We start from the raw sequence: 25,459 nt of genomic DNA, 5'->3' as shown, positions 1-25,459 counted from the left end.
ACATTGCTTTCTTTATTTTTTTATTTACACATCCTATCCTCTTTCAAGTTCGGTTCCTCATGCCATTCCATTTAGTTTCATATATCGTCGGCGGCAATTCAAAACCTGCTATGTGCATTTTGCAGGAGAAGCGAAAAACAGTATCCTGGTTAGCTTTTTGGCTTTATAAAAGTGATGTTATAAGTAATATTTGATGCTGCACGTAACTGGTACCTTCTCAAGTAACTTGAGAAGGTACCAGTTACGTGCAGCATCAAATATTACTTATAACATCACTTTTATAAAGCCAAAAAGCTAACCAGGATACTGTTTTTCGCTTCTCCTGCAAAATGCACATAGCAGGTTTTGAATTGCCGCCGACGATATTCTGTTCGATTAAATACACATTCCTCAATCTCTTCAAAACGATTCTCTTGCTTTCTTTCTAATAATGATGATTTAGATTTCAAGACAGTTAATTTTAAATAAACTTGCAACCAATTTGTTAACTACTACGAGCATTGAGTTCTTCCTCATTGTGTGTTAATATATATTTTTGAGTGTTTACATTCTAATAATAATAAATATTTATGCCAAAGTTAGATATAATTGCAGTATACGAAAGTTAAGTGGGTAATAAAGTAGTTTAAGCCAATATCTTACTTCAATCTGTATCGTAGATTACAATTATCGTTAAAAGAAATTGAATATTCGCATCCAAAATTGATTTTATCTAGGTAGGATGGATAGAATTGCGCACGTGACAAGATTTGAGGCCGTCTCGTCTCGACAATATGCTGTAAAAGTGATGTCTCGACTCGAAAAATGTATACTTTTCTATTGAAAGAGCTGTGTCTCGACTCGACTCTGCGCATCCCTAAGGATGGACAGTTTGAAGAGCCCAGTATTCCAAAGCTGGCGAGGTAACCAATTGCACCATTACGCAACATCTATTTCAGATACAACCATTATTATACACTTCATTTTCACAAGCTTCTTATAATAACTATCTGTTTCCTACTTAAATTCAATTATAGATAATTGTTTCTTATGTAGCAGCTAATATTCATGCTGTACAGTATAAAACAAGGAAACTTTCAATGTAAATAAATAAAAATGTAAGATATTACGGATTACTGGCATTGCGATTTAATCCGATTTTAAGCAGTACATATTTTCTAAATAATTGTTCAGTTTGCTTTATAAGAATCCAGATTATGAGGTACCCTAAGTTTTGTAATGCAATATATATATATATATATATAGGTGTATTTTAGGGGACTTCCGGGCTTCTCCGCCCTTCCGAAATTTTGTGTTTATTCAAATAAAATATTGTAAAGTGAATGAAATATCTTGTAGAATGTTGACATTTCCAAGAATGAAGTTAACAAAGCCCCCCGAAATATATATATGAATAATTTTCATTTTGAACGTATGGTTTTAGGTATTCAACTGTGTTCACATTTCTTATTTTAGCGTTTTCGTATATGAATTATGGACATGGCGGGCTAGTAAATGTGACAGGGATTTGAAAAGGGACAGTTCGTCGGAAAATGTGTTTCCAATCGCTTCACAGTAGAAATTTATATTTATAAAAAAGTTCATATATTTAAAAAAAAAAGGAAGAAAAACTTTAACTTTCCGCACGGAGGCTCGAACCGTCGCCCTTCGCTTCAGAAATGTCATTTGCAGTACTAAACCCGCTTGACCACAGACGCAACTTACAAGAGATTGTGTTATAATATTGATAATAGAATCGCTGCAAGCACAGGTTCCTACTTGGAGGTTTAAATATCCATTTTCTGTCGTTTTCAGCAATTTTTACTTTAGATAATGGTTGATTTTTTATATTGGAACTGTGCATGAGGTGTGCAATCAATATTAATCTCAGAAATAGGTAGTTTGATTTTGTTCTTACATTTTAACATCGCTCGGATGACAGTACGCTTTTGCAGCTAGTGTCTATATAAGGAACGGCGGGAACATGCAATTCCCTGTGTATAGATCTGCGGGAATTGTGACGGATCTAGGTTCACTTTTTCGGACTTAGTTTCTGAACGAGTTTCCAGCTTTATGTGAACAGGTGTGTACAAAGTAAGCAACGTTTCTCATAGTACGTATCCCAATAGCTTCAATAAGTAGATGCATATACGTAGCTATAAAGATCGAATTTTGCGTTAGATCAAATTTGAGACCACTCACATCCTTGTTTTGAGTTGCATGTTTTTGACTTTGTATAGCCTGTGAAATCGCACGCAATAAATTCTTCGCCTAGTCAGAGTGACTCTTGCAATATATTGAGACTAAGCTAGCTTTTTAACTTATCCTCTCTCAGCTAAATTCTTTTTTGACCTATAGGCGGATAAGAAGATTGTTAAGTAATCCTCCTCTCACATCTTAACTGGAAAGGTCGACTGGTTCTATTTATGATCTTATCGTACCACCCAGTTTAGGCGAAAAAGGACAGTTTGCTACGGTTAGCAAGGCAAACTTCGTAACTTTAATCATGTATAACTCTTCTGCTGCGCTACATTCCCTGATTCCAAATGTATATATTGAATTTTTATAGCATACACGAGATTACAATAAATCACACAACACAACTATACACTTTTGAATATATATATTCACTTCCAACATGTATCGTGTTCGTCATTTTAAAATATTATACAAGATTGTTCTTCGTTTTATCTATATCTTAGTTATTGTAACAACAAGATAAACAAGTAGTCATAGCAACAACAACTAGAATTAAATCGATATAATACAAAATATTTAAATTATTTCTTTATATTCTTCTTATTATTATTTGCTTGTGCCCTTTAGAATAGCAATTTGTCCGTAAATATTAACAATACTTAAAAAGTAAATACAAAAATAGACACTATCGTTGTGTAATGGCTCCCAAACTATGGGACTTCTTTAAATTGATCACAATTAAAGAATCCTGGACCGTTATACATTTCATATAATACAAGTTACCTTACTTTTTGAATAGCCTTCATATATATAATAATTACAATTCACAAAACACTATTTTATTTTCATTATATCATTCTTACATTTATCTAATAATCAATTTTATTTTAATTCTATAAGAATATCGATAAGAAAGACATATTCAAAATATTATAATTGGATTGATTATTTTTAGGTCCTAAATAGATTCTTTATTTCAATACCATTTGTTTGATAACAATAAAGTTGGTGTAAGTTAAAATACAACCTAACCTATTTCATTTATTCGAGCATAGTTAGCATAAATTTGATAGACAATATTTGTATTGATGCATAGAGTAATTGCATAGAATGTGAACGAAATAAAAATTATAATGAAATCATAACAATATTCAAAGTGAAACAAAGCAAAATCTAATTGAATATATTTTGACGGACGCCATAACTTTAGCTTAAGTGACATTACCAAAATATTCGATTAGGTTGCATTGAATAACACAATCTTGAATACAGTCCTGTATGTTATTTACTACATCAGTTGTTTAGTTCCTATTTTGAAAATTTCTGCCACATGTGTTATTACTACGAAATCTAGGAGTTCGTGAAAAATTAGCTCGAGTATTTACATTATTCCTAAAAGCAGTATAATTATTATTTCTTCTGAAATTAGGTTCGGTCGTATTGCCATTACGAGGAAATCTAACATTACCTCTCGTATTATGATTACAATCTTCTCTAACATTGATATTTCGAACAATAATATAGTTAGCTTGATTTCCTTGCCTTGCAATTTAGTCTGACTTTCATAATTTTGAACTATTATTGTTAAGTGATTAAAATTAATACATTGCGAAGAGATCAGTACTTGCTGTAGCCTAAACGGTAATAATATTCTTATTAATGCAATAATGCGTGATTCGTGCTGAGGATCTGTTTCAAGTCATTATACGCTGAGATCACAAAATCTGTAAGACTTTTATCGACTTTAGGATCAAAACGTCGGTCTAATCTGGGCATCCCGGTCTGCCAACATAAAGTAGTTCTCAGAATTTGCTAACAGCGCATTTTTAAAATCAGAATAGTTACGCAGACTGCCTCTGGTTGCTTTGTACCACACTGAACAAGATGGTAACAAAATATGCGGTAAGATTTTGAGGAAATTAACCTTATCTATGCTAATTAGTTCGCATTCTTCCTCAAATTTCTCTAAGAAGTTACTCACTGTGATGTCCTCAGATCTGCCGCTGAATTTAGTTAATGATCTTATTTCACTGAATTTCACGCAGCTATTATTATTACTAAAATACCTTAGATGTCTAGGTTTTACGTGTGTATGTTTCCTGCGACGTGGTCCTCTTTCTTGGTCCTCAATACTAGAAATGCTGTCCTCCCTTTCAGAATAGACTTCTGATGCGTTGTCTTCTTCACAGGCAAGGGCGCCCAACAGGGGGGCAAGGTGAATCGATCGCCCCCCTAAGAGGAAATCGTATTTGGGAATATCGAAAGCTCAATAGAATTTTTACATTAGTTACAGCAAAATTTGAAACTATATTTGAGGCGTATAGTTTCTAAATCCGCCATCTCCTTCATAAAAGGTTTCGAGAAAAACAGGAAAAACTGATGACTCAGAAAGTATGTGAGATAAAATTTTCTTTTTAGAAATAGTTTCCTGCTTTCTGGACATTCATTATAACTACCAAATGACAAAAATCTCTCCCATCGTGTCGGGCATGGAAAGGAACACCAGTAAATCTGCTTTTTTTGAAAATTGGAGATGGCGGATTTAGAAACTATACGCCTCATTTGAGACCTCGCTTATATTTGCCTTTCCCCTTAAAGAACACAACGTGGGCGTCCTTGTTTACAGGGTCTTGACTTAAGTCTCTATGTTCTTCATACACAACGTTGAGGCAGGATCAGGATTACACTTGGCTGTACTGATTTTCTCTTCGATGGTATGAATCTCTTCTTGTAGTCTTCGAATTCGATTTGTATTTTCGTAGACTTGTCTTTCTACTACATCATCAGTACTTCTCACCACTGCAAAGCTATGAATAATTTGCTCCATCGTATTGTCTGTTATTTTCAATTTGGTATTTATCTGCTGCGTTACTTGTACCAATCTGGAATCCATCTGCTGTCCTATTTGTTGTGCCACTTGCTCCAATCTGGAATCCATCTGTTGTCATGGAATTCATTTGCTGGGTCATGGAATTCATCTGCTGTCCTAGTTGTTGTAAAAGATCCATCATATCCGTTGAAGTCTCAATTGCTGAAATATCGACATCTTCAACTCCTATATTGGTATTCATTTTAGGTTTTCGGTATATTTTTCTTACGTAATAAAAGATAGTCCGTGATGCTGATTGAGACAGTTTACTAATACTTCCGACTAATTTCAAAGTCCCACAGTTCCGGCACCATATAAATATGTAATGTTAATTATGTATAATTCTTCTGCTACGTTACATTCCCTGGTTCCAAATGTATATATTGAATATTTATAGCATACACGAGATTACAATTATTCACACAACACAATTATTCACATTTGAATATATATATTCACTTCCAACATGTATCGTGTTTGTCACATGAAAATACTATACATTCAGTCTTTACAAGATGGTTCTTCGTTCTATCTATATCTTAGTTACCGTAACAACAAGGTAAACAAGTAGTCATAGCAACGACAAGAAGAATTAAATCGATATAATACAAAATATTTAAATTATTTCTTTATATTCTTCTTGTTAATTGCTTGTCCCCTTTAAAATAGCACTTTTGCCCGTAAATATTAACAATACTTAGAAGTATATACAAAAGTAGACACTATCGTTGTAACTTACGAAGAGAATATAGAAAAACAAAGCAATTAAATACGTCCACAATAATGATACCAAACTTGTATGCCGCTATCTTTTGTCCTTTTTAGGTCCGAGAGATCAACGTAGGTGACAGAGCCCGGATTACATGCCAGATTGCTCGACATAAATCGTAATACAATATTTATCGTCTCTCTATTTAGCACAAGACTTAGAAGAAAGACAACTTTTTTAACATTATTTCTCGTTTTCGTGAAGTAAAACTTGTTTTTCCTAGATTATTTTCTCAGTACTTGGTTAACCTGAGGACTGTAGTTCTTGAAATGACCCATAGTTTAAACCTTGAAGATCCTTAGCACGCAAATGACTTTTTCTTTCCACAGCTAGATCATATTCTCTTTCTAATACCCTGTCAATAGATAGTTTCACGCCACAGAAACAGTTTTAATTTTCTTCTCTAACTTGTTGCTTTCCTTTATAAATAAAATGTCTTAAGAATTGTTATTTTCTTCGGCGTCCGTTATTTTCGTTGGGATAATGAGTTTTTCGTATTGTCTTGCTTCCCATATTCAACTTTCTCCTCGCCCATGATGTGAAAGGGAAATAATTCAAAACGTTCCCGTTTTTCGTACAGTGTTTAATGTCTACTCTACTACTATCTAGACTCTCGTAGTTTTGATTTTCTATCTTTTTTTGTTCGTTGTTGTCGTTTGTGTTTGACTGTTGAAGAAAGAAATTGAGATTATTTCTTCTTTGTATATAACATTTCTTCATAAAATGATTTTGCTCTCAACCATTATCTATCCAATTAGTAACTACTGCAACCAAAAGCTCTAAAATCTTGCTGTATTCTTTTACTAGTAATCAGGACTTATGCCAAATCATGAAGTTCGCTGTTGGTGCGCGTTTTATGTTGACTAAATTTATAATAAATTATCCAGTACGTAAATAAGTAAAGAATTTGTTCAAGTGGAATTTCGCTATTAATTATTATTGGCAACAAACGTCTTTTTTTTTTTTTTTTTTTTTTTTTTTTAGCGAAAAAGATTAAAATTTAAGATTTAATGGTGACTTTGGGTATATCTCATTAGCTGTACAATGTACCGTTATCTTCCTAATGCCTTAAAGAAAAGCTTTATGAGCATGTACTTAAGTATTAGTTTCATCTTAAAAGATGGCGAGGTTACTGTACAACATAAGTTTACAAATAAATTTCATTTTCTTGGAGACCAGGCATGACAATCTACGGTAGGGCGGGGCGAACTTCAAGAAATGTAAACAGAACCTTTTGTCTCTAGTTCTAAAAGTTGATACAGGTAATTTCGTATGTAAAATTTCAGATTTTTATCTTTTGATTTAAGGGTCCCAACTTTGAGTTAACAATGAAGTTATTATTGGCATATGATAAAAAGTAGTTTTTTTTTTCTGTTCAGTAGGTTTATTGTTCTAAAACATGCATTAATTTTTTTAAAGAAGTATTACTTAATTATCTGCTTTCAGAAACGCATGCTTAGTATCCAAATTTCCAAATTTCCTTCTTGATTCCTCGGTGAAGCAATCATTCCATGTCTGGCTTTATGACCAAAAACTTTTGTTGAAACCCTGGAAACTTCTTTTACGACTCGTTCAACTGTTTGTGAATGACATTGAATTCCTGTAAATTCCAGTGGTCCTATTTCAATCTTTGCCAGCAATTCTTCATCTGACATTGAGTTTACAAGTGGAGGTGGCGTTGTGACGGAAGCATCCCAATCAATCATCTTGTAGTAGTTTTCAGCTTCGAGATAAATCATAATATTTGATTTACAAAATTTTCTCACTCCAGTTTGATTGGTCGTTCTTGCAACAACGATCTTTTATACTGCATCTTTTCTTACTTCAATGTCTGGATCTGCAAGAAGAATATTTTCACGTGGGCAAAATAACAATTTAACTTTAGAGATCTTATTGCAGCTTCCTTCATCTCACTATCGGGTAATTTCTAACTTTCTCCAAAATAAAATAGAAGTTACGTGATCCATCAGTGCAGTTGGAATGGGTTTTTATCTCGAACCAACGTAGAGCATACACTCTAACGATGTAGGTTACAAGCTGCAATAGGTTTTTGGATGGATTTCTTGTGCTCATGAACAAACGAAGGGTTCGATTGGCGAGCGTCAACCACCTGGCGTGATTAAGGGCACCTGGAGAAGCAGTTTGAAAAATTTTATAACAGCAGCATCAGCGTTGTCCTTTCCCTTTTGTACTGCTATGCAAGCCTTCAGCAAATACTTTTGATCAGTGCTAAAATCTTTTGAGATATTCACACAAAATTCCTTGACATTTCCAGGAATCAACGGGCTGGAAATCAACTATTGGAACATCCCGTGGATCAAAACTTAGCATCTTTCCGATATACTCCGAAAATCCCGTTGGACCAGTTGTTTTGCCATCAATATTTTTAAAAAAATCTCTTAGTGGAAGCTCATTCAGATGCAATATACAAATGAGCCACTGTAAAGGTCGATTTAAAGCTGTTTCCAGTCGACGTATAATTCCAGAATGTTCGCCGGTGTTTGTATTCGTTCCATCACATACCACAGCACGCAAAGTAGCTGTCGAATCCGTGTCACGTATAACAGATAGTATTTCATGTGAAATATCTTCTGCTTTGCCACTTTGTGGAGCAATATGATCCACGTATTGCTCACTAGGATATGCAATAATAACGTAGTGATCCTCCTTCTTTGTTAGTTGTCCTCCATCTGGTCCAAATAGTCTGGTTTCATCTATGCGCCCATCAAAACCAACACAAATTAGCCTGCGCAAGTCAAACGAACGAGATTCTGCTCCTTTGTCTCTCCAATAAATTCGCTGTCTCCGCAACTTTGTTGATTGTGGTATGTTTCCGGTTTATCCAGTTTCAGGTTTTTCAGGCATGCATTAATTAATTTGCAAGCATTTCGGTTACTAACGCCAGTTCTTTCCATCATTCGGCTTAAGTTTGGGTACTGATGCCTATTTTGTGCTGGCCGTTTTTCGGAATCTGTGTCTTCAGAGTCGGATGTGTTTGCTTCATAGGGTGATTCATCTTCCAAGGCCACACCACTTGCTTCATTTTCTTCCATGAAGTTCAACTGACAGGCAGTAGTTTTAGTCGTAGTTAGGCTTTGCAAATGCTTTTTCCTAAACCGCTCTTCCTGGTCCTTCCTCTCTGCTTTTTTCTGAAGTGAACTCGAAACAATCTTGTCAATCGAACCGATTACCATTTTCCGACCCGAAGTCTGATCTACCCAGAAATTCCACTCAATTTGTGGTACTTTTATGGCTCATTTACACAACTGTCTGTCCATTATTTTGTTTCTAACACACTTGCAAGTACAGATATCAAATACTTGTTTGAAATTACTGAAGTCCGCTTTGAATGTAAGTGATGTGCGCTTTGCTGGTGGATATTTTTGGAGCTGTTGGGCAAGTCGTATGAGCTTTGAAAGTTTGCCCAAAACGCTGGAATATCCAATGACTGGAATACTCTGTTTCAGATACTGACAAGATCATTCGCCACATATTTTAAAATATCTCTCGTAGAAGGTGTTTCTTTCCCCTCTTCAGGTAGCATTTTTCTGTAGAACAGGTAGCATTTAACTACTTGCAAGTTTTAGGATAAAACTGCGTTAATTGCATCGAACAAATATTTATTTTAAGCAAAACAAGAGAAAAATGAAAATATGTATAAACTATAATTAAAATATGTGGTAAGGAAATTCTGCAGCTACACGCAAAACCTTTTGTTTTACAAAAATACACTGACATTTGTGGTGCCATCTAGCGAGAAATTGGAAAATTACAAAATAATAAAATTACTGAATCAAATTCCAGTTGCGACCAGTAGAAGTGTGATTTTTTGAGAAATCATACTGATAGCGGGCTTAGCACATGCAAGAGCAGCGATCTTCATTAAATTTGCATCAATTAATTTTTTTGCCCCGCCCTAATCTACAGTCTCCCACATCATTTCATTGAGCGCTCAATGAGATCTCTCGATTGCTGAATTTCTCATCTTTGGACACTTTTTCGTTATGAGCTAATAATATAACAGAATATAAATATCGTGACGGGGACAAACACCCTCACTGATGATGTCCCCATTAGACCATAATTAATTAATCAAGTTAAATTTTGAAGCTTGGTGAGATAGTAACCCAACGGGGAAACGATGAAAAAGAAAAAGGAACTACTTACTACACAGTTCGAGAAGAAATCATATTTTGAGAAACGTGATAGATGTTGTAAAATTAAAATTACGATATGAAAAAGATTGCAAAGAAGCATGTAGAACATTACAGCATATCACTCAATTTTTTTCCTCTTTTTAAAGTAACGATAATATCAGTGCAAATTGTAGCATAAACTACCACTGATGGCAGATCTTCTGTTTTCTTATTATTATTCTTATTATGATGATTATTAAAATTTCAAATTATATTTCTGAAAGTTAATCATAAAACATTGGAAACCGAGGAATCATTCAGTTAGAGAAAAGAAAGCAGCTTGAAATGAATCACTATGTAATTTGAATAAACTGTAACATTCATTTATTCGGATTTCAGTGTTGTTAAAATATAGTTGAAGTTTCACTGATCTTTTTATTATTATTATTTATTTTGAATTATTTTTCAGAATTATAGACCGAAATGAGATGCTTTATGACAAAAACAATTGCTTTATGATTTGTACTGTATGTGGAAAGAAGGTCTTCGGAAAGAAGAAAGCTCGGTGGGAACATATGTGGAAGGAACACAAGATTGGTCGATTTAAATGTGAACGTTGTCCTAGAAGTCACCGTAATCTTTATGTTGTACGAAGACATGTAGTGGTTCATTCAACTTCACGTACAAAAGACTTTACATGTGAACTTTGTGACAAAATGTTTTTAACAAGATGTGGACTACGCGGTCATATTCGGGATATTCATAACAAAGAGAAGAATATTGTGAGCTGTAACATATGTGACAAAAGATTTATGAAGGGAAATTTGAAGTCTCATATGGAAACGCATAGCACAGAACAAAAGTATTCTTGCCCTTTATGTAATAGAACGTTCAGTAACTATAAAAACATGAAAAAACATAAAAAAGGCCACAACAGTACACGCTGTTCTTGCAACATATGTGGAAAGATGATAAAGAAACATCAATTAACAGGCCATATGAGAAACCACAAAGTATCAACACAGTGTGAAATATGTGGTTCAACACTTTCAAGTCCAGAACTACTTAAGCTTCATATGTCAATCCACACAGGAGAACAGCCATTTGCATGTGACATATGTGGTCGGAAATTTGCACGCAAGTACAATTTAAAAACGCATTTGGATCTGCACGCAGGAGTGCGTAAACTTGAGTGTGCCATATGTGGAAATAGATTTGCTCAAAAATGGAATTTACGAACTCATATGAAGTCATGTCAGAAGAATTCCTGTTCACCTTGATATCATTATATTGTTATTATTGCAGAGTTATTGGAATACCTGTAATTTTAAGTTGTGATTTTAAGAATAAAACATACTTGAAAGAATTGTTATACTAGTGCATTAATAAAAGTCGATTTATTTGAATGGAGTTGCTACCTATCGTCTCCCTCGGGTACTGGCTTCCGGAGTATTCCCTAAAGAAACAGCTGACAACAATTCGGGTCAGTGCTCATGTCCTGTCCAGGCGCAAATTGATGGTAGTATAAAATGAGTGATTTGACATGAGTAGCTTCAGTGATTTCGAGACTTAGGTTACTTTTGCACATACATGTATATATATATATATATATATATATATATATATATATATATATATATATGTACATGACTGGCAAGCCGACCATTCATAAGGATTCGCACACACATAAATAAAGAAGATAATATCACCTTAGACGAATTCTTATTTATTGAATAGACACATACGTGTGTACGAAGTAAAATGAAAGATATTAATAACACAAAATTTTTACTTCACATAGCACGAATGCTTAAACAGAAGAAATTATACACACTAACTGACTGAATGAAATCGAGGAAGATAAAACACTTAATATCGCAAAATAGACGTAAACATGTATATGATAGATGAAGACACTAGAAACATAGCCCCTTTTGTTATTGTGATCATTTGCACGGTATTATTATTCGCACTGACATGAGACTTTCTCTGCCTAGTAGGGGTAATGAGTGTGGGAATGGAGGGAACACTAATTCCTGATGAAACTTCGTAACTCGGAAAATGCTGTACTTCAAAAGATAATTATTGGAACATCACTTTGTTCACTTATCCGGTTTGTACGACAATTATGATTTTATCATAAGCTTAATTACTCTTCGTAATTATCCTGTACTAATACGCAAGTAAATTTCTCCGCAAAGAACTTTTCGTTCCTTCTTCCCTCGGTGGTAAACGCCAACTCCTCGCTTTTACTAACACTCGGGAACATCCCGATCACCATGCCTCGGATTGGCAGTATATTATAAAATTTAACAAGAGAAGTATCGAAGTTTGTATATTCCTACATAATACAAATACAATAGTGGTAGATTTAAGAGCTCTGGCAACACATGTTTCAGTTCTATGGGAACAAAAACTCGAAAACGGCAACTAAACAAGTGTTGCAGGCTAAACTTGAAGATTCCTTCCAAGATTCCTATGGGTCTATATATACTACAGTTCGGTGAAAAAGAATGCACATTGGCAATTGTGTGGCTTTGTCATTTCGTCTGCGACTCATGCAGGCTATGAGCACTGTTCCCACGGTAGGAAGAATGATGAAACGTTAATGTGTGGGAACGCAACATTCAACGAGCATTCATTCACACACTGTAACAACTTCCTGTCTAAAAAGATTTCCAACCGTAATAATTGTAGTTATGAAAAATATATACAAAACAGTCACAGTAGCGAAAACCATGGGTTGGTAACTTCACTTAGGGAAAGAAAAAAGAGTTTGTTGTTTCAAAGCACTCTGTCAAGGCGATAAGAATTGAGTTGAGAAACAAGTCCTTTGTTTTGTCGTCAGAGGCGATAAAAACTGAGGAACACCTGCAGGTAAAGAAAGAACTGAGTTTCTCACCAGCTTGGAAGCATTCAGAACCAAGCAAGAAAAATAACTTTTCTTTTCCGTGAATAAAATATTGATTTTGCAGTATGAATAAAAGTTAGAAAGAAATACACTGTCTGTCCAAAAGTGTGACCTTGTGGCCATGCTGACAGTCACAGAGTAGTCTGCAGATTTTTAGAGAGTTATTAACAATCCATACTTACTTTGAAATTGAAAAGCTAGCAGTAAGAGAGTAATTCTTTTGTGCGCGCGCCTGTTGGTTTGTTCCCAGATAATAGGGTGTATTTACAAAGGGGTGCGATTCCCTCTCCGAAACTTAGATCTTTTGTAGATTTATAACTTTACGCGAAATTTGCGTATTTTATATGTATTTCGTGCCGCAAGCTAGTTCCAATTTTTTTTATTTTTATTATTATTATTAGGTATGTCCCTACCAAATATGAGTAACTTTTGTGAAAAAAAGTATCATGTTGATAAACGTCGTCGTACTTTTTCCTTAGTGCTTAAGAAATCTTGTTTGGGATTAGAGATGCAAAAGAGTCGTCTTTTTTGATTTTTTTTTCTTTCATTTTCATGATTTTTCTATCTAAATAGCTCTATAGTTAAACAAGATTTCATGACCTAAATGTCATATTTCCCTTTAGAATTCACCATAATGATGGATGGAGAATACGTTTTATGAATTAAACATTAAGCACGTAGTATTTGAGAGCAATTTTAGAGGCTATATAACTTTATTTTAACTTCTGAGTTATCGGCATGTTTTTCTTCTTTAGATCATTTCATTTTTAGTTATTCGTGTTTCATTTCTTAGAGCTTAGTACTTTAGTTTCTAGCACGTAGTTAAACTTATGTTTTTCAATATATCCGTCAGAGCATACTTCCACATTTATGTTATACTGTAGCTGTGTAATGATGTAGCAATAATCTTCCGGATGCAACCTGGAATACCGTTTTATACAAATAATCAGTACGGATTTAGAAAGGTGTTTTAGGAGGGTTTTTTTCTTATTAATGGTTAGTTTTTACTAAAAATTCCTGATTTTCATTTGAGTGGATCTTTAAGCTTATGAGTAAAGACATAACTAAAATTCCGTTTGTTTTAGAAATTCCGTAATTTCGGAGAACAGGCTTTAGTCCGAAAGACACCCCCACCTTTTCGCAAATCCGTCATTGCTGGTAATTGGTAATAACAGCGATTTAAAACATAAAAAAATGAAATCAGCCAGGACTCACACAGTACACGCACTATCTCTACATTCACAGATGGGATTAAGAACTTTTGTCAGAATGGTCGAATGCGGGATTGAATCCTGGATTTCCCAATAGAAGCGGAAAAGCTAACCACTCACTCACTGTTTGTTGTGCTTGACTTAAGTGTATTTCGTAGTTTTTCTTTCTTTCTTTTTCTTTTTTTTTTTTTTTTTTTTTTTTTTTTTAAAGGGAGAGTACCGTAATGACATGTTGAATTCTTGTTAAAAATTCAGAAACCTTCAGGACTGGGTAAACCGTGATGGTGGTTATATATTCCAGAGCCTTGGAACACAAACGTTCAGATAAACAGTATTACACATATGATCCATGAACAGAAAATTCAGTACTTTCCTGACTAAACAACTTTAAGGAACAGTCAGTGCAATACAGAATTTGAGACTTTATCGATTTTGCAGGTCTGAAGCACCTAATAGGTGGTAACAGATTATTACGTATGTAATAAATGAAGCAAGAGATGCATTAACAAATTAGGTGGTTTTTGAGCGTCCCATACAAAGATTGCATTTTTCAGTCTTTTAAATTAATACGTTGTGTTGTAATAAAACAATGATTATTTTTCATTGTTATTCTAGTACGAATGTTTATGAAAGTCTCGGAAGTCAGACATAATAAACTTATAGGCTATAACAGATTGACGAGGGAATGATATTTATTTATTTATTTATTTATTTAACAATCACCAGATGCAGCTAAGAGACTATTTTATACTGGATATCTAACAACATGGAAAGGATTTGGGAAGGTATCGGCCAGGGCCTGTTTTAGTAGGTACCATCCCGGCATTTGTCTGGTAGGACTGAGGGAAACACTAAAAAACCCGTCAGGATGGTCGGCAGCAGGAATCGAACCCATGACCTCCCGAATGCGAAGCCAACGTTGTACTACTTGAGCCACTTGATATACATAAAGAACAAAGAGAACAACATGTTATTTTTGAGAAAGCTACGGCGTCGAAACTTAAATTTTTGTTCGTTTGTTCGGTAAATATATTATTATCTTCCCGATGTGTTATTTGTTTGAACTCAAATATATAGTACAATAAATTCTGTATGTCATATAACAGTTTTTCCTTGTTTTTGTATTTTTAATTCACAATAAAAAATATTGCTTATAATGCATATGCAAGTTAAAACTTAACTGCAACTTATTATATACATGGATTAATACTTTGGGATTCATAATAAAAATGTCTTAAGAATTAAAATTGTTTGAAAAATGTTTTCGAAATTCATGTTTATTTTCGAGGTTTCTGTATTATTACAGTGAAACCTGTCAACTTGGCCACCTCTCTATGTTGGCCACCTGCTTATCTTGGCCTAGTTCGTCTTGAACCTGCATTTTCCCATAAGACATTCGTTACTTACTACTCTATAAGTTGGCCACCTGTCTATCTTGGAAGTTGGCCACACTGAAGCAATGTTTACCCTATGATGATAATGATAAATTTACCTGCGTATCTTGGCCACGAAAAATACAGTTTTGTTATTTTTCTTAACTCTTTCGAATTCCCATATGAGAGGCAGATGTTCTGTATTTGTGACTGGACACAAAAGAAGCATAGAGTCGCACGATTTGTTCTTGGAGGTCAATGGCCAGAACACTACCCTCATAAAAGGGTGGTGAAGTAAGATGTGAATAAGAAAAAGCACGTACGGGAATTCAGGAAATGGTAGTACATATTTGTTTACCCTGTCTGTTTTGGTAAAACCATTAGCTATATCGGCTCCTTTCATCAGTGGGAAGCTTTAGTAATTCCGGAAAATTCTCAAGGTTAAAGCTCAATTGTCATTTATTGGCACCTGACTGCATGTCAAAAGGTAGCGGAGGTTTTCGGATATGAATTCCCTCAAGATTTTCTCAAAACATCTTTTGCTCCGAGGGAAACACTTCTACCTCATTAACAAGAGGTGGTTAACTACAATATTAGAATGTGCATATCTGCCAAAAAGAATAAAGCAAATATGTCTAGAATGAACCACCATTCAGTAACAACTGAAAAGAAGTCATATAAATTGCATATGAATTTCTCAATTTATAACTTAGCTTTTCTTGTTTTCAATCTGAATAACTCAGTGTGCTTTAATATCAATTTCAATATACTGCGTACATACGCTTCTATTTCATGGTTGTTTGTGTTATTGTGTTTTCAATCCGAATAATCCAATGTACCAGACTAGTTTTCAGGAAGAGAAAGGTATGCATATATATTAAACATACTATCAAGAGCGCAGATCCTGGGGGGACCGAGGGTGCCCGGGTCCCCCAAAGCTCATGTGGCCCCTATTTTATTTATGAGTATACAATATTTGGTATAATTTGAGTGCAATTTGTCTTAAAATCTTCATATATATATACCTTCTGCATCTGAATGCCCCCCCCCCCAAAAAAATTACAGAGAAATCGGCGCTCTACTCTATATACATTATTTATAAGTAGCTGTCGTGCCACTGCTTATTAAAATTTTACAATCAAGAAATACTAGAAATCCTATTCGAAAAATACACAAATCACACTTATTTTCTGTAAGTTGGCCACTTTTCGATGGAACCGATGGTGGCCAACATAGACAGGTTTCACTGTATCTGCATCCACTACTACTTAAATGAGTTTTTGTATTGTAGAGAACCGAAACAAAACCTGCCTTATCAATGTAAAGCAGAATTTGGAAAAAAGCCCAAAATTTCCCAAGCAGAAAAGCGAAGCAGAAAACACTGAGTTTCCGTCCTCCAAAAAAAGACGATTTTTTCCGACCCCTGCATCTCTGTTAGGGATTGAAATAAGTTAACGATTGGCAATCAATTAAAAATTCAAGCCCAATACTTTCACTTAAATGACATAATTAACATTTAATATTAATTCCTAATGTTTTACCTTCAGTTCGTGATTTGTATTACGCGAGAAGAAAGATTTGATTTAAATTGAAAAATCGATTTAAATAAAAAAATCAGTTTTTTTTTTAAAAAAATCATGATTTTTTTCCACCCTGTTTGGAACCTAGCGGAAACAAATGAACAGCACATACTGAGGAAGACGGGGATCCCGTTGGTTTATAATTAAAGCAAACTCACATTTACTCATAATTTTGACGTAAATTTAGTTAGGGTCTACTAAAATTCTAGTCTCCCCAATTTTAACGTGCCAGAGACGTCCATGTATCAGTGAATACTGCGGCCCCTTGTGGCTGAAGGAGACGACTGAGTAATGAAAGGAAATGGTCATGAAATAATTGCTCAAATGAGAATGTGGGAGGAAACAGAGCACACGAACATAGCCTAGGATCGAACCAAAGACCTAGTACTAGAAATGAGCACTCTACTACTTAGCCATCTTGTCCCCATAAATCAGTATGAATCATTATATGGTATGTAAATTGTTGATAAATATTCAGGATAACAGTGAGGCAGAGTCAAAAGTCTTTGGGAATACTTTCTTAGTACACATAGCTCGCATACGTATGACCAGTGAAATCAGTGAAAACGTATACTTGCTGGAGACCGAAAGCCAAAATAAATAAATTTTCGATTCCTAGACTCCTTGAAGTAATATACAAAGATTGATTCATTTATATTGAACCGAATTCAATGTGCAGTTGTAGCGCGCATGTGCAACCCATCGCACTGAGATTGTCACTAGGCAACAGTATCTCGTTAGTCACACAGTAGAGTGTGTGGCAGCGTAGTCTAATGCTGCCGACAGTGGACAGATACTGGTACGGGTTCATTGTGGACCTTTTCAACGCTTAAGTTCACGGCGTCGCCCATCGTTGAAATGTGTCAAGTTCGTAATTTTCCTGCGAATCGTATCAATGGGAATCGCATTATACGGAAAATGCGGCAATGTGTCCGAACCCAGCACACCGACGCGATCAGCTAGAATCCGGCCTCCCGCAAAGATGATCCCGCCGCTACTGCTTGTTTTTACGGCGTATGGTGGCCTCTTAAAATCCCACACACAACCTGCGATGACCACTGAATGCCGCACGTCGCAGGCGACAATCAAACGCGTCATTCACGGGGATTTATGCCTCACGGTTTCGCAAGAGCAGTGTGCACGCCCTCAAAACATGTCAGGTAGCTGAGCTAAAAATGTTCTGAGGAGGCTCTATGAACGTCATCTCGCGGGTGATCGGTAGAAGTTTGTTGTTACCCTTGAGGCGAGGCTTTATTTTACAGACTGTGCAAATACCTGCCGGAGGCTATATGAACGTCATCTCGCGGGTGACCGGTAGTAGTTTGTTGTTACCCTTGATTAGGCTTGCCTCTCCCTTACCGACTGTGGAAAATTTCATGCCATTACATATAGATCTGTTAACGCCAAGGACCGAAGCACATTCTTCCGCCAGTGCACAGATAATTTCCCAAAGGGTTCATGATTGTGGCCGTTTCACGAACAGGGACAAATACATTTCCGAAAGGTGGAGCAAAACGTCAGAATCAATGTTGCGTACTACCAGACTCATGTCTTGCCTGAAATATAACAGAATGAACTCCCAGCATTGTACGGATAATACGTGAACCAGGTTGAAATGCACCAAGACAAGGCATCCAACCACACGGTGGAATTCTATTGTCGTATGTAACAGCAAACTGTAATTTCAGCGATTTGCTTCTCTAAGATCCCTATAGAGTTCAGATGGTCTGTTGCCTTGGAACTCCTCAAGTAGCATCTGCCCCATCGTCGAGTCCGCATCGTCTCCACCCTGTCGAAAGCTTGTAAAGAAGAGTGGGATCCAATACCCATGGTCCATCTGCAACGCAGATTCCTGCAATGGAAGCTCTGATACCGGGCAATAGTCAGTAGAGGTAGCCTGCAGATCGAACACAACTGGTGGTGGAATACGGCATTTCCTATGTAAGTGGCACGTTCAAATTATGCTTAATGTAAATGAATCACTCTCTGCATATACGTTAAGCGTAAGATAGCCAGAAAATTCTTACATTCCAGACGTCTCACTAAAATTTTCGTACAGTCCCTCATCGCGTCAAAAATCGGTACGCTGTAGGATTTATCCCTCGAAATGGCACCACTGACGTCGAGCTCTGGAAACGCCGGGATCACTGTTTCCGTGAACCTTCTGTTAGTTTGTTTCACAACATGCAATGTAGAGAACTATGGAACACCGTTACGCGATCAAGTTTTGTGCTAAACTTGAGAAAATTCTCACCGACACTCACTAAATGATTAGGAGGCCTACGGGGGCTCTTTCTTCTATTCTCAAGTTTCCAAGTTGTTGAAGTTGTTTAAAACGGTGGGGTGAGTGGAAGATGACCGCTCTGGGCGGTCGTTAACCAACAAAGATTATGATCTGTTAAATAACGATCGTCGAGTGAATGTTTTAAATACTAACGATAGCAGAGATACTTACTTTGCCGCTAATCATTGTTCGCGACAATTTGCTCATGCGGGAAGTGTGTGCTGAGTTGATCCCAAAATTGTTGACCGACGATCACAAGAACAACCTGAGTGACAATTCTGAGGAAACTTTCGGTACGTGTGCAATACAAACCTGATTTTTTGGACATCATTACCAACGACGAAAGATGGATATTCGAGTACAACCCGGAGACGAAGCACCAAAGTTCTGAATAGTATACCTCGGAGTCCCCTCGTACCAAGCAAGAATGAGCAAATCAAAAGTGTACATTGTGATCGCTGTGTTCTTCTATTCCAAGGGTGTGACCCGCAAAGAATTCATACCCCAAGAGCAGACAGTCAACTCAGACTACTGTGTGGAAGTTCTCGGCAGCTTAAGAAAAGGAATTGTCCGTACTCGAAAGGAGATCGATGCTACCTGGATGTTGTCCCACGAAAACTCTCCCAGCCACACCACTCTAGGTATTCAGGAGTTCCTGCCCAAGCTCAGCTTGGCAACGTTGCCCCAGTCTCTTACAACACTGGTTTGGTTCCGGCAGACTAGTTTGTTTTCGAGGTTCAAGACCGCCTTAAAAAGAACAGTTTCGAAAACATTGAAGCGATTAAAGTCCCTATGACAGAGGCTTTATACGAAGTCTACATTGAAGTCTTTCAGAATGCATACCGTGCATGGAAAAGTTGCTAACAAGAGTTTGTGGATGTCTAAAGGGAGTATTTCGAAGAATATCAAACGTTTGTAACGATATCATAACTTTTTCTTTTTTTCTTGACGCACTTAATTGCATTAGTTTCCAAACAAACCCTGCATCACTTGTGTTCCCAGATATTAAGATTGTTGGGGAAAATGCAGCTTCAACGTGACAAAGTGGCATATACATTAATGTATAGGTTATTAACATAGTTTAAAAGTGAAGTAATTCAGTTGCTGAAGGGGACTTAAACGTGCGATTCTGGAATACCGTAGAAAGGCAAGTGTACACGCGTTGTTTGACATTGGCGTTTTTAGTTAATTCTATAGGTTCCCACCTTTTAATCGCTTTGAAAGAGACATTTTCACTCATGAACTTAATGGCTAACCTAACTTTACATTCCTCCATAACTTTAAAGCAGATATCAAGATGTCGGCTTATGATCCTGTAATATCTGATGGGAAGCTGTGAGTTATTTATTTTATGTAAAGTAGTTCAGGTTACAATAAAGTAACGAACTGGAGAATCGTTGAGTTTTTAAGAACACGACAGTGATTTAAAGACTTGTTTAAACGTGATTGGTGACTGGAAGAATTTCAGGTCGTAGTTGGGATGACGTAGAGAAGCTAATTCTCAATGTAGAACATATATCCGTTTTACAGATCCTCTTGTTGTTTTCTTTCTCTTTAATTTTTATTTCATTTATTTATTTTATTTAATTTATTTATTTGTTTGTTTGCTTCTCAATTTTCGATGATGAAAAAACCCTTGTGGCTTGCCATAGTGAAAGTAAGGTTTCCTCGAATCTATCAATGAGTAAATTCTACGATAATATTCGCCATCCTCTTACTGGAAGAACGCTGAATGCAAAAATGTCTTGTGCAAAACCAACCAAGACTATCTTACCACTGAGTATTTCACACATCCTTGTATAATCAGGGGGAATACTCAATATCAGTCCTTAGAGAATGGTTAGAACTATCCAATAATATTTGCAGGATTTAGAAGATAACCTAGATTTTGGCTACCAGATCGTCGCTTTTATTTGTGAGATTGAAACAGTTAATGGTCTTTGGAGTTTTCTTTTTAGTTTTTAGCTGTTACATTATATTATTATTATTATTATTTGTGTTTCTTTAACTTCATCAGTTCTGTTTTCTCTTATTGTATTATTCTTTGGAAGTTATATTTGATCTGAATTTCCTTTTGTTAGACGAACAGCATGTATTGGTCATTGACTGTATCGTTACGACATCAAATATCCTCGCAGCTGATGTTTTTATTATCTCCCAAATCAACTGAAACTATATTTTTATCTTCTCTGTACCTTGGTGCTTGAGATTCATTTTTAGCATGCCAATTAAACAGTCGTTTTAATACCCTTTTACACAGCTTTTAATCATCCAATATATAACATGAATAGTATTACATTGAAGTCAGAATTAGCACTATCTGTTAGAATTATTCTGACTTCATTTTTGTTAAAATGTAATTGAAGTCACACTGATTTCTTAAAATATTTCGAATTATTTTTCAGAATTATAGACCAGAGTGAATTAGTTTACGTCAAACTTTGTTCTTTATGTGGAAAGAACTTCTTTGGGAGCAGGAAAGCTCGGTTTGAACATATGTGGAAAGAACATAAGATTGGTCGATTTAAATGTGAACGTTGTCCTAGAAGTCACAATAAACTTCATGTTTTACGAAAACATGTAGTGATACATTCAACTTCACGTACTAGCAACTTCGTGTGTGATCTTTGTGACAAAATGTTTCTATCAAAAAATGCACTTTCTCATCATATTAATGCAATTCATAAGAGAGAGGAGAATATTGTGAATTGTGATGTGTGTAAAAGAAAATTTGTGAAGCATTATCTGAGTGGCCACATGAGAATTCACGAAACAGATAAAATATATACTTGTTCTTTGTGTAATAAAACGTTCAGTAAATATAAAAGCATGTATATACATAAGAAAAGCCATGACAACACATGGTGTACTTGCAACGTATGTGGAAAGCTGGTGAAAAAACATGCCTTAGCAGCCCACGTGAACAGCCACAAAGTATCAACACAGTGTGAAGTTTGTGGTGCAAAACTCTCAAGTCCACTTACTCTTAAACTTCATATGTCAACTCACACAGGAGAACAGCCATTTGTATGTGATATCTGTGGTCGAAAATTTGCACGCAAGAATAATCTGCAAACACATTTGAATCTGCACGCAGGAGTGCGTAAACTTGAGTGTGGTATATGTGGAAAAAGATTTGCTCAAAAGTGGAATTTACGAACTCATATGAAGTCATGTCAGAAGAATTCCTGTTCACCTTGATATTATTGTATTGTTGTTATTGCAGTTATTGGAATACCTGTAATCTTAAGTTTTCATTTTCAGAATAAAACATATTTGAAAGAATTGTTATACTAGTGCATTAATAAAAATCGATTTATTTAAATGGATGGTTTTAGTGGTCTGCATATTTTTAAAGAGTTATTAACAGTCCATACTTGTTTTGAAATAAATTGATGCAAAAGCTAGCAGCAAGAGAGTAATTCCTTCGTGTTGTACATTCAGATATTCATTAACTGTATATGTTATAAATGACAATTTGTTCAACATTTTCTTTACATAAATTGGGAGATCACTTAGTGTATATAAAATGTTTATTATGTGCGACCCAAATATAGGATATGTTAGTGAGTTCTTACCCCATTACTTACTTAGCATTCACGCCATTTGTTCTGTTCTCTAATCATTCAATCAAAACGTGAAGCAATGAAAATATTCTCCCTGTGGAAGATTTATTTCTTCATATTTTGTGATATTTCTTTCTATAAATTTATTTTACTATTATCTTCTATTTCCTGGAACAACCCTATTCCTTTAATATGCAATTAAACAATTGAGCACAGGAATTCACATCGCCCTTGGCACTCTTTAAGACCTCCAGCAAAATTAGGGAATTGCGGGGGCTCAGTGATAGTGCGTTTAAGTCTTCTGGCGAAAATTCTGCTTGTTTTTCGTCGGTATCAGATAGATATAGGAATGTGTCCTTACTGTAGAATATTTCTAATTCCTTCCCAGCATTGTGTTCAGAATAAGGGACGTTCTCTCTCTAAACCTGAAACATATTTAGGTCGCAAAGTCTGCCACACCAACAATGAGAAATACACAAATTAACCACAGAACGGAAAGTGGCTTGGGCTGCAAATTGTCTTAGAAATTATTATAGTATAAATAGAGTACAATTCAATCATGAATGTACTGCTTATTAAAATAAAGATGGAAATCGAGAAACTTTAAAATAATTACCCAAGCAAAGAAGATCTGAAGCAGGGGCGTTATTTCAAAATATCCGTACCTGGGGCCATGTTTTTAATTTGGATTACAGCACAAACATATGAATAGATATTGCTTACGAAGACTCTTCATATGACTCTTTCTTCTGGCTTTACCTAAAATATGTGAAACTTGAGATGATATGTCCCCCTCAATATTTTGTTGAGATGAAATGTGTCAGTGTTGATCCATATGGAAGAAGGAAAGAGAGCCAGAATTAATAAAGTTATATCTGTTGGTAAATATTAGGTTGGTGTGATTCAAATGTTCAAAGTACAGAAAGCATAGGATGGTATAGCTTTCTCTTTGTTTTCATGTAAATGAGTGTCTTTCTCTTATCGTTGATCTATTTGGTCTCTCAAACTTTCCTCTTTCAGAAACTTAAAAGGTTCAATTGTCTCTTTCATTATAAGACAATGCAAAACATAACAAGTGTAAGATCTATATGCATTTTACGACTTTGGAACCCAGCGGAAACAAATGAACAACACATACTGAGAAAGACGGGGATCCCGTTGGCTTATAATTAAAGCAAACTCACATTTACTCATAATTTTGACGTAAATTTAGTTAGGGTCTACTAAAATTCTAGTCTCCCCAATTTTAACGTGCCAGAGACGTCCATGTATCAGTGAATACTGCGGCCCCTTGTGGCTGAAGGAGACGACTGAGTAATGAAAGGAAATGGTCATGAAATAATTGCTCAAATGAGAATGTGGGAGGAAACAGAGCACACGAACATAGCCTAGGATCGAACCAAAGACCTAGTACTAGAAATGAGCACTCTACTACTTAGCCATCTTGTCCCCATAAATCAGTATGAATCATTATATGGTATGTAAATTGTTGATAAATATTCAGGATAACAATGAGGCAGAGTCAAAAGTCTTTGGGAATACTTGCTTAGTACACATAGTTCACATACGTATCACCAGTGAAATCAGTGAAAACGTATACTTGCTGGAGACCGAAAGCCAAAATAAATAAATTTTCGATTCCTAGACTCCTTGAAGTAATATACAAAGATCGATTCATTTATATTGAGCCGAATTCAATGTGCAATTGTACTGCGTATGTGCAACCCATCGCACTGAGATTGTCACTAGGCAACAGTATCTCGTTAGTCACACAGTAGTTAGTCTCGTTAGTCACACGGCAGCGTAGTCTAATTGAATTGAATTGAAAATGCCTTTATTCATGAGGCGAGGTTCAGCCGTAGGCTGCTCTACCACCTAACCTCAACAAAATTACAATCAGGAATGTCACATGAGAATATATATAAAAATATTATACACGTACATATATAACGACAATAAACATATAACGTTTAGTTAACTACAAACTAATATTATATATATATATATTGAAGAAAACCAATATGAAGTAAGAATATAATAGTTGTTCAGGTACAATAGGCCTAATACTGTCCTCTATACTACAATATGCATACAAAATTGGTTTATTTGCTGCAGGCTAAGGCGTAGGTGTTCAAGCTAAGTTTCTGTTGATGTAAAAGATGATCCTTTCCGACGCGCCACACGGTGTTGTCCATCGTGGAAATGGTTGAAGTGCGTAATTTTCGTGCCAATCGTGCCACTGGTAATCGCATTATACGGAAATATGCGGCAGAATGTCTGGTCTCGCCACACTGACGCGAGCAGATAGAATCTGCCCTCTCGGGAAGAACCCGCCGCTTCTTTGTTTTTATGGCGTATGGCGACCTCTGAAAATCCCACACACAATGCGAATGCTGCACGTCGCAGGCGACAATCAACCGCGCCGTTCACAAGAATTTTGCCTCCCGCTCATTCGCAAGAGCAGTGTGCATTAGAGACCTGCACGGGCCGGGCTTGGGCGGGCCGACTCTGCTATTTCTTTGGGGCGGGCCGACACTGTTATTTCTTTGGGCCGGGCCGGGCTTGGGCTGGTCGACACTGAT

General features: G+C 35.9%; 1 protein-coding gene across 4 annotated transcripts in view; it reads left to right on the top strand.

Annotated features, from left to right (window-relative positions):
- Positions 1–25,459, top strand: part of LOC145694652 (uncharacterized) — a 73,608-nt gene that overhangs the window by 30,820 nt on the left and 17,329 nt on the right. For 2 of the 4 annotated variants that reach the window (XM_081771087.1, XM_081771088.1), the window contains one exon: positions 10,422–11,318. The exons of 1 other annotated variant lie outside the window; for it this stretch is intronic. In XM_081771087.1, the coding sequence (XP_081627213.1) occupies positions 10,422–11,232 (811 nt within the window). In that variant the 3' untranslated portion in view covers positions 11,233–11,318. Of the gene's footprint in view, positions 1–10,421; positions 11,319–21,716; positions 22,694–25,459 lie in introns of those variants that run through there. One more of the 4 variants, XM_081771090.1, reaches the window with a different exon arrangement.

The sequence above is a fragment of the Thermobia domestica genome, chromosome 9 (genome assembly GCF_964235325.1).
Source record: "Thermobia domestica chromosome 9, izTheDome1.hap1.1, whole genome shotgun sequence".
Classification (NCBI taxonomy): Eukaryota; Metazoa; Arthropoda; class Insecta; order Zygentoma; family Lepismatidae; genus Thermobia; species Thermobia domestica.
This window is presented reverse-complemented; position numbering and strand designations above follow the sequence as displayed.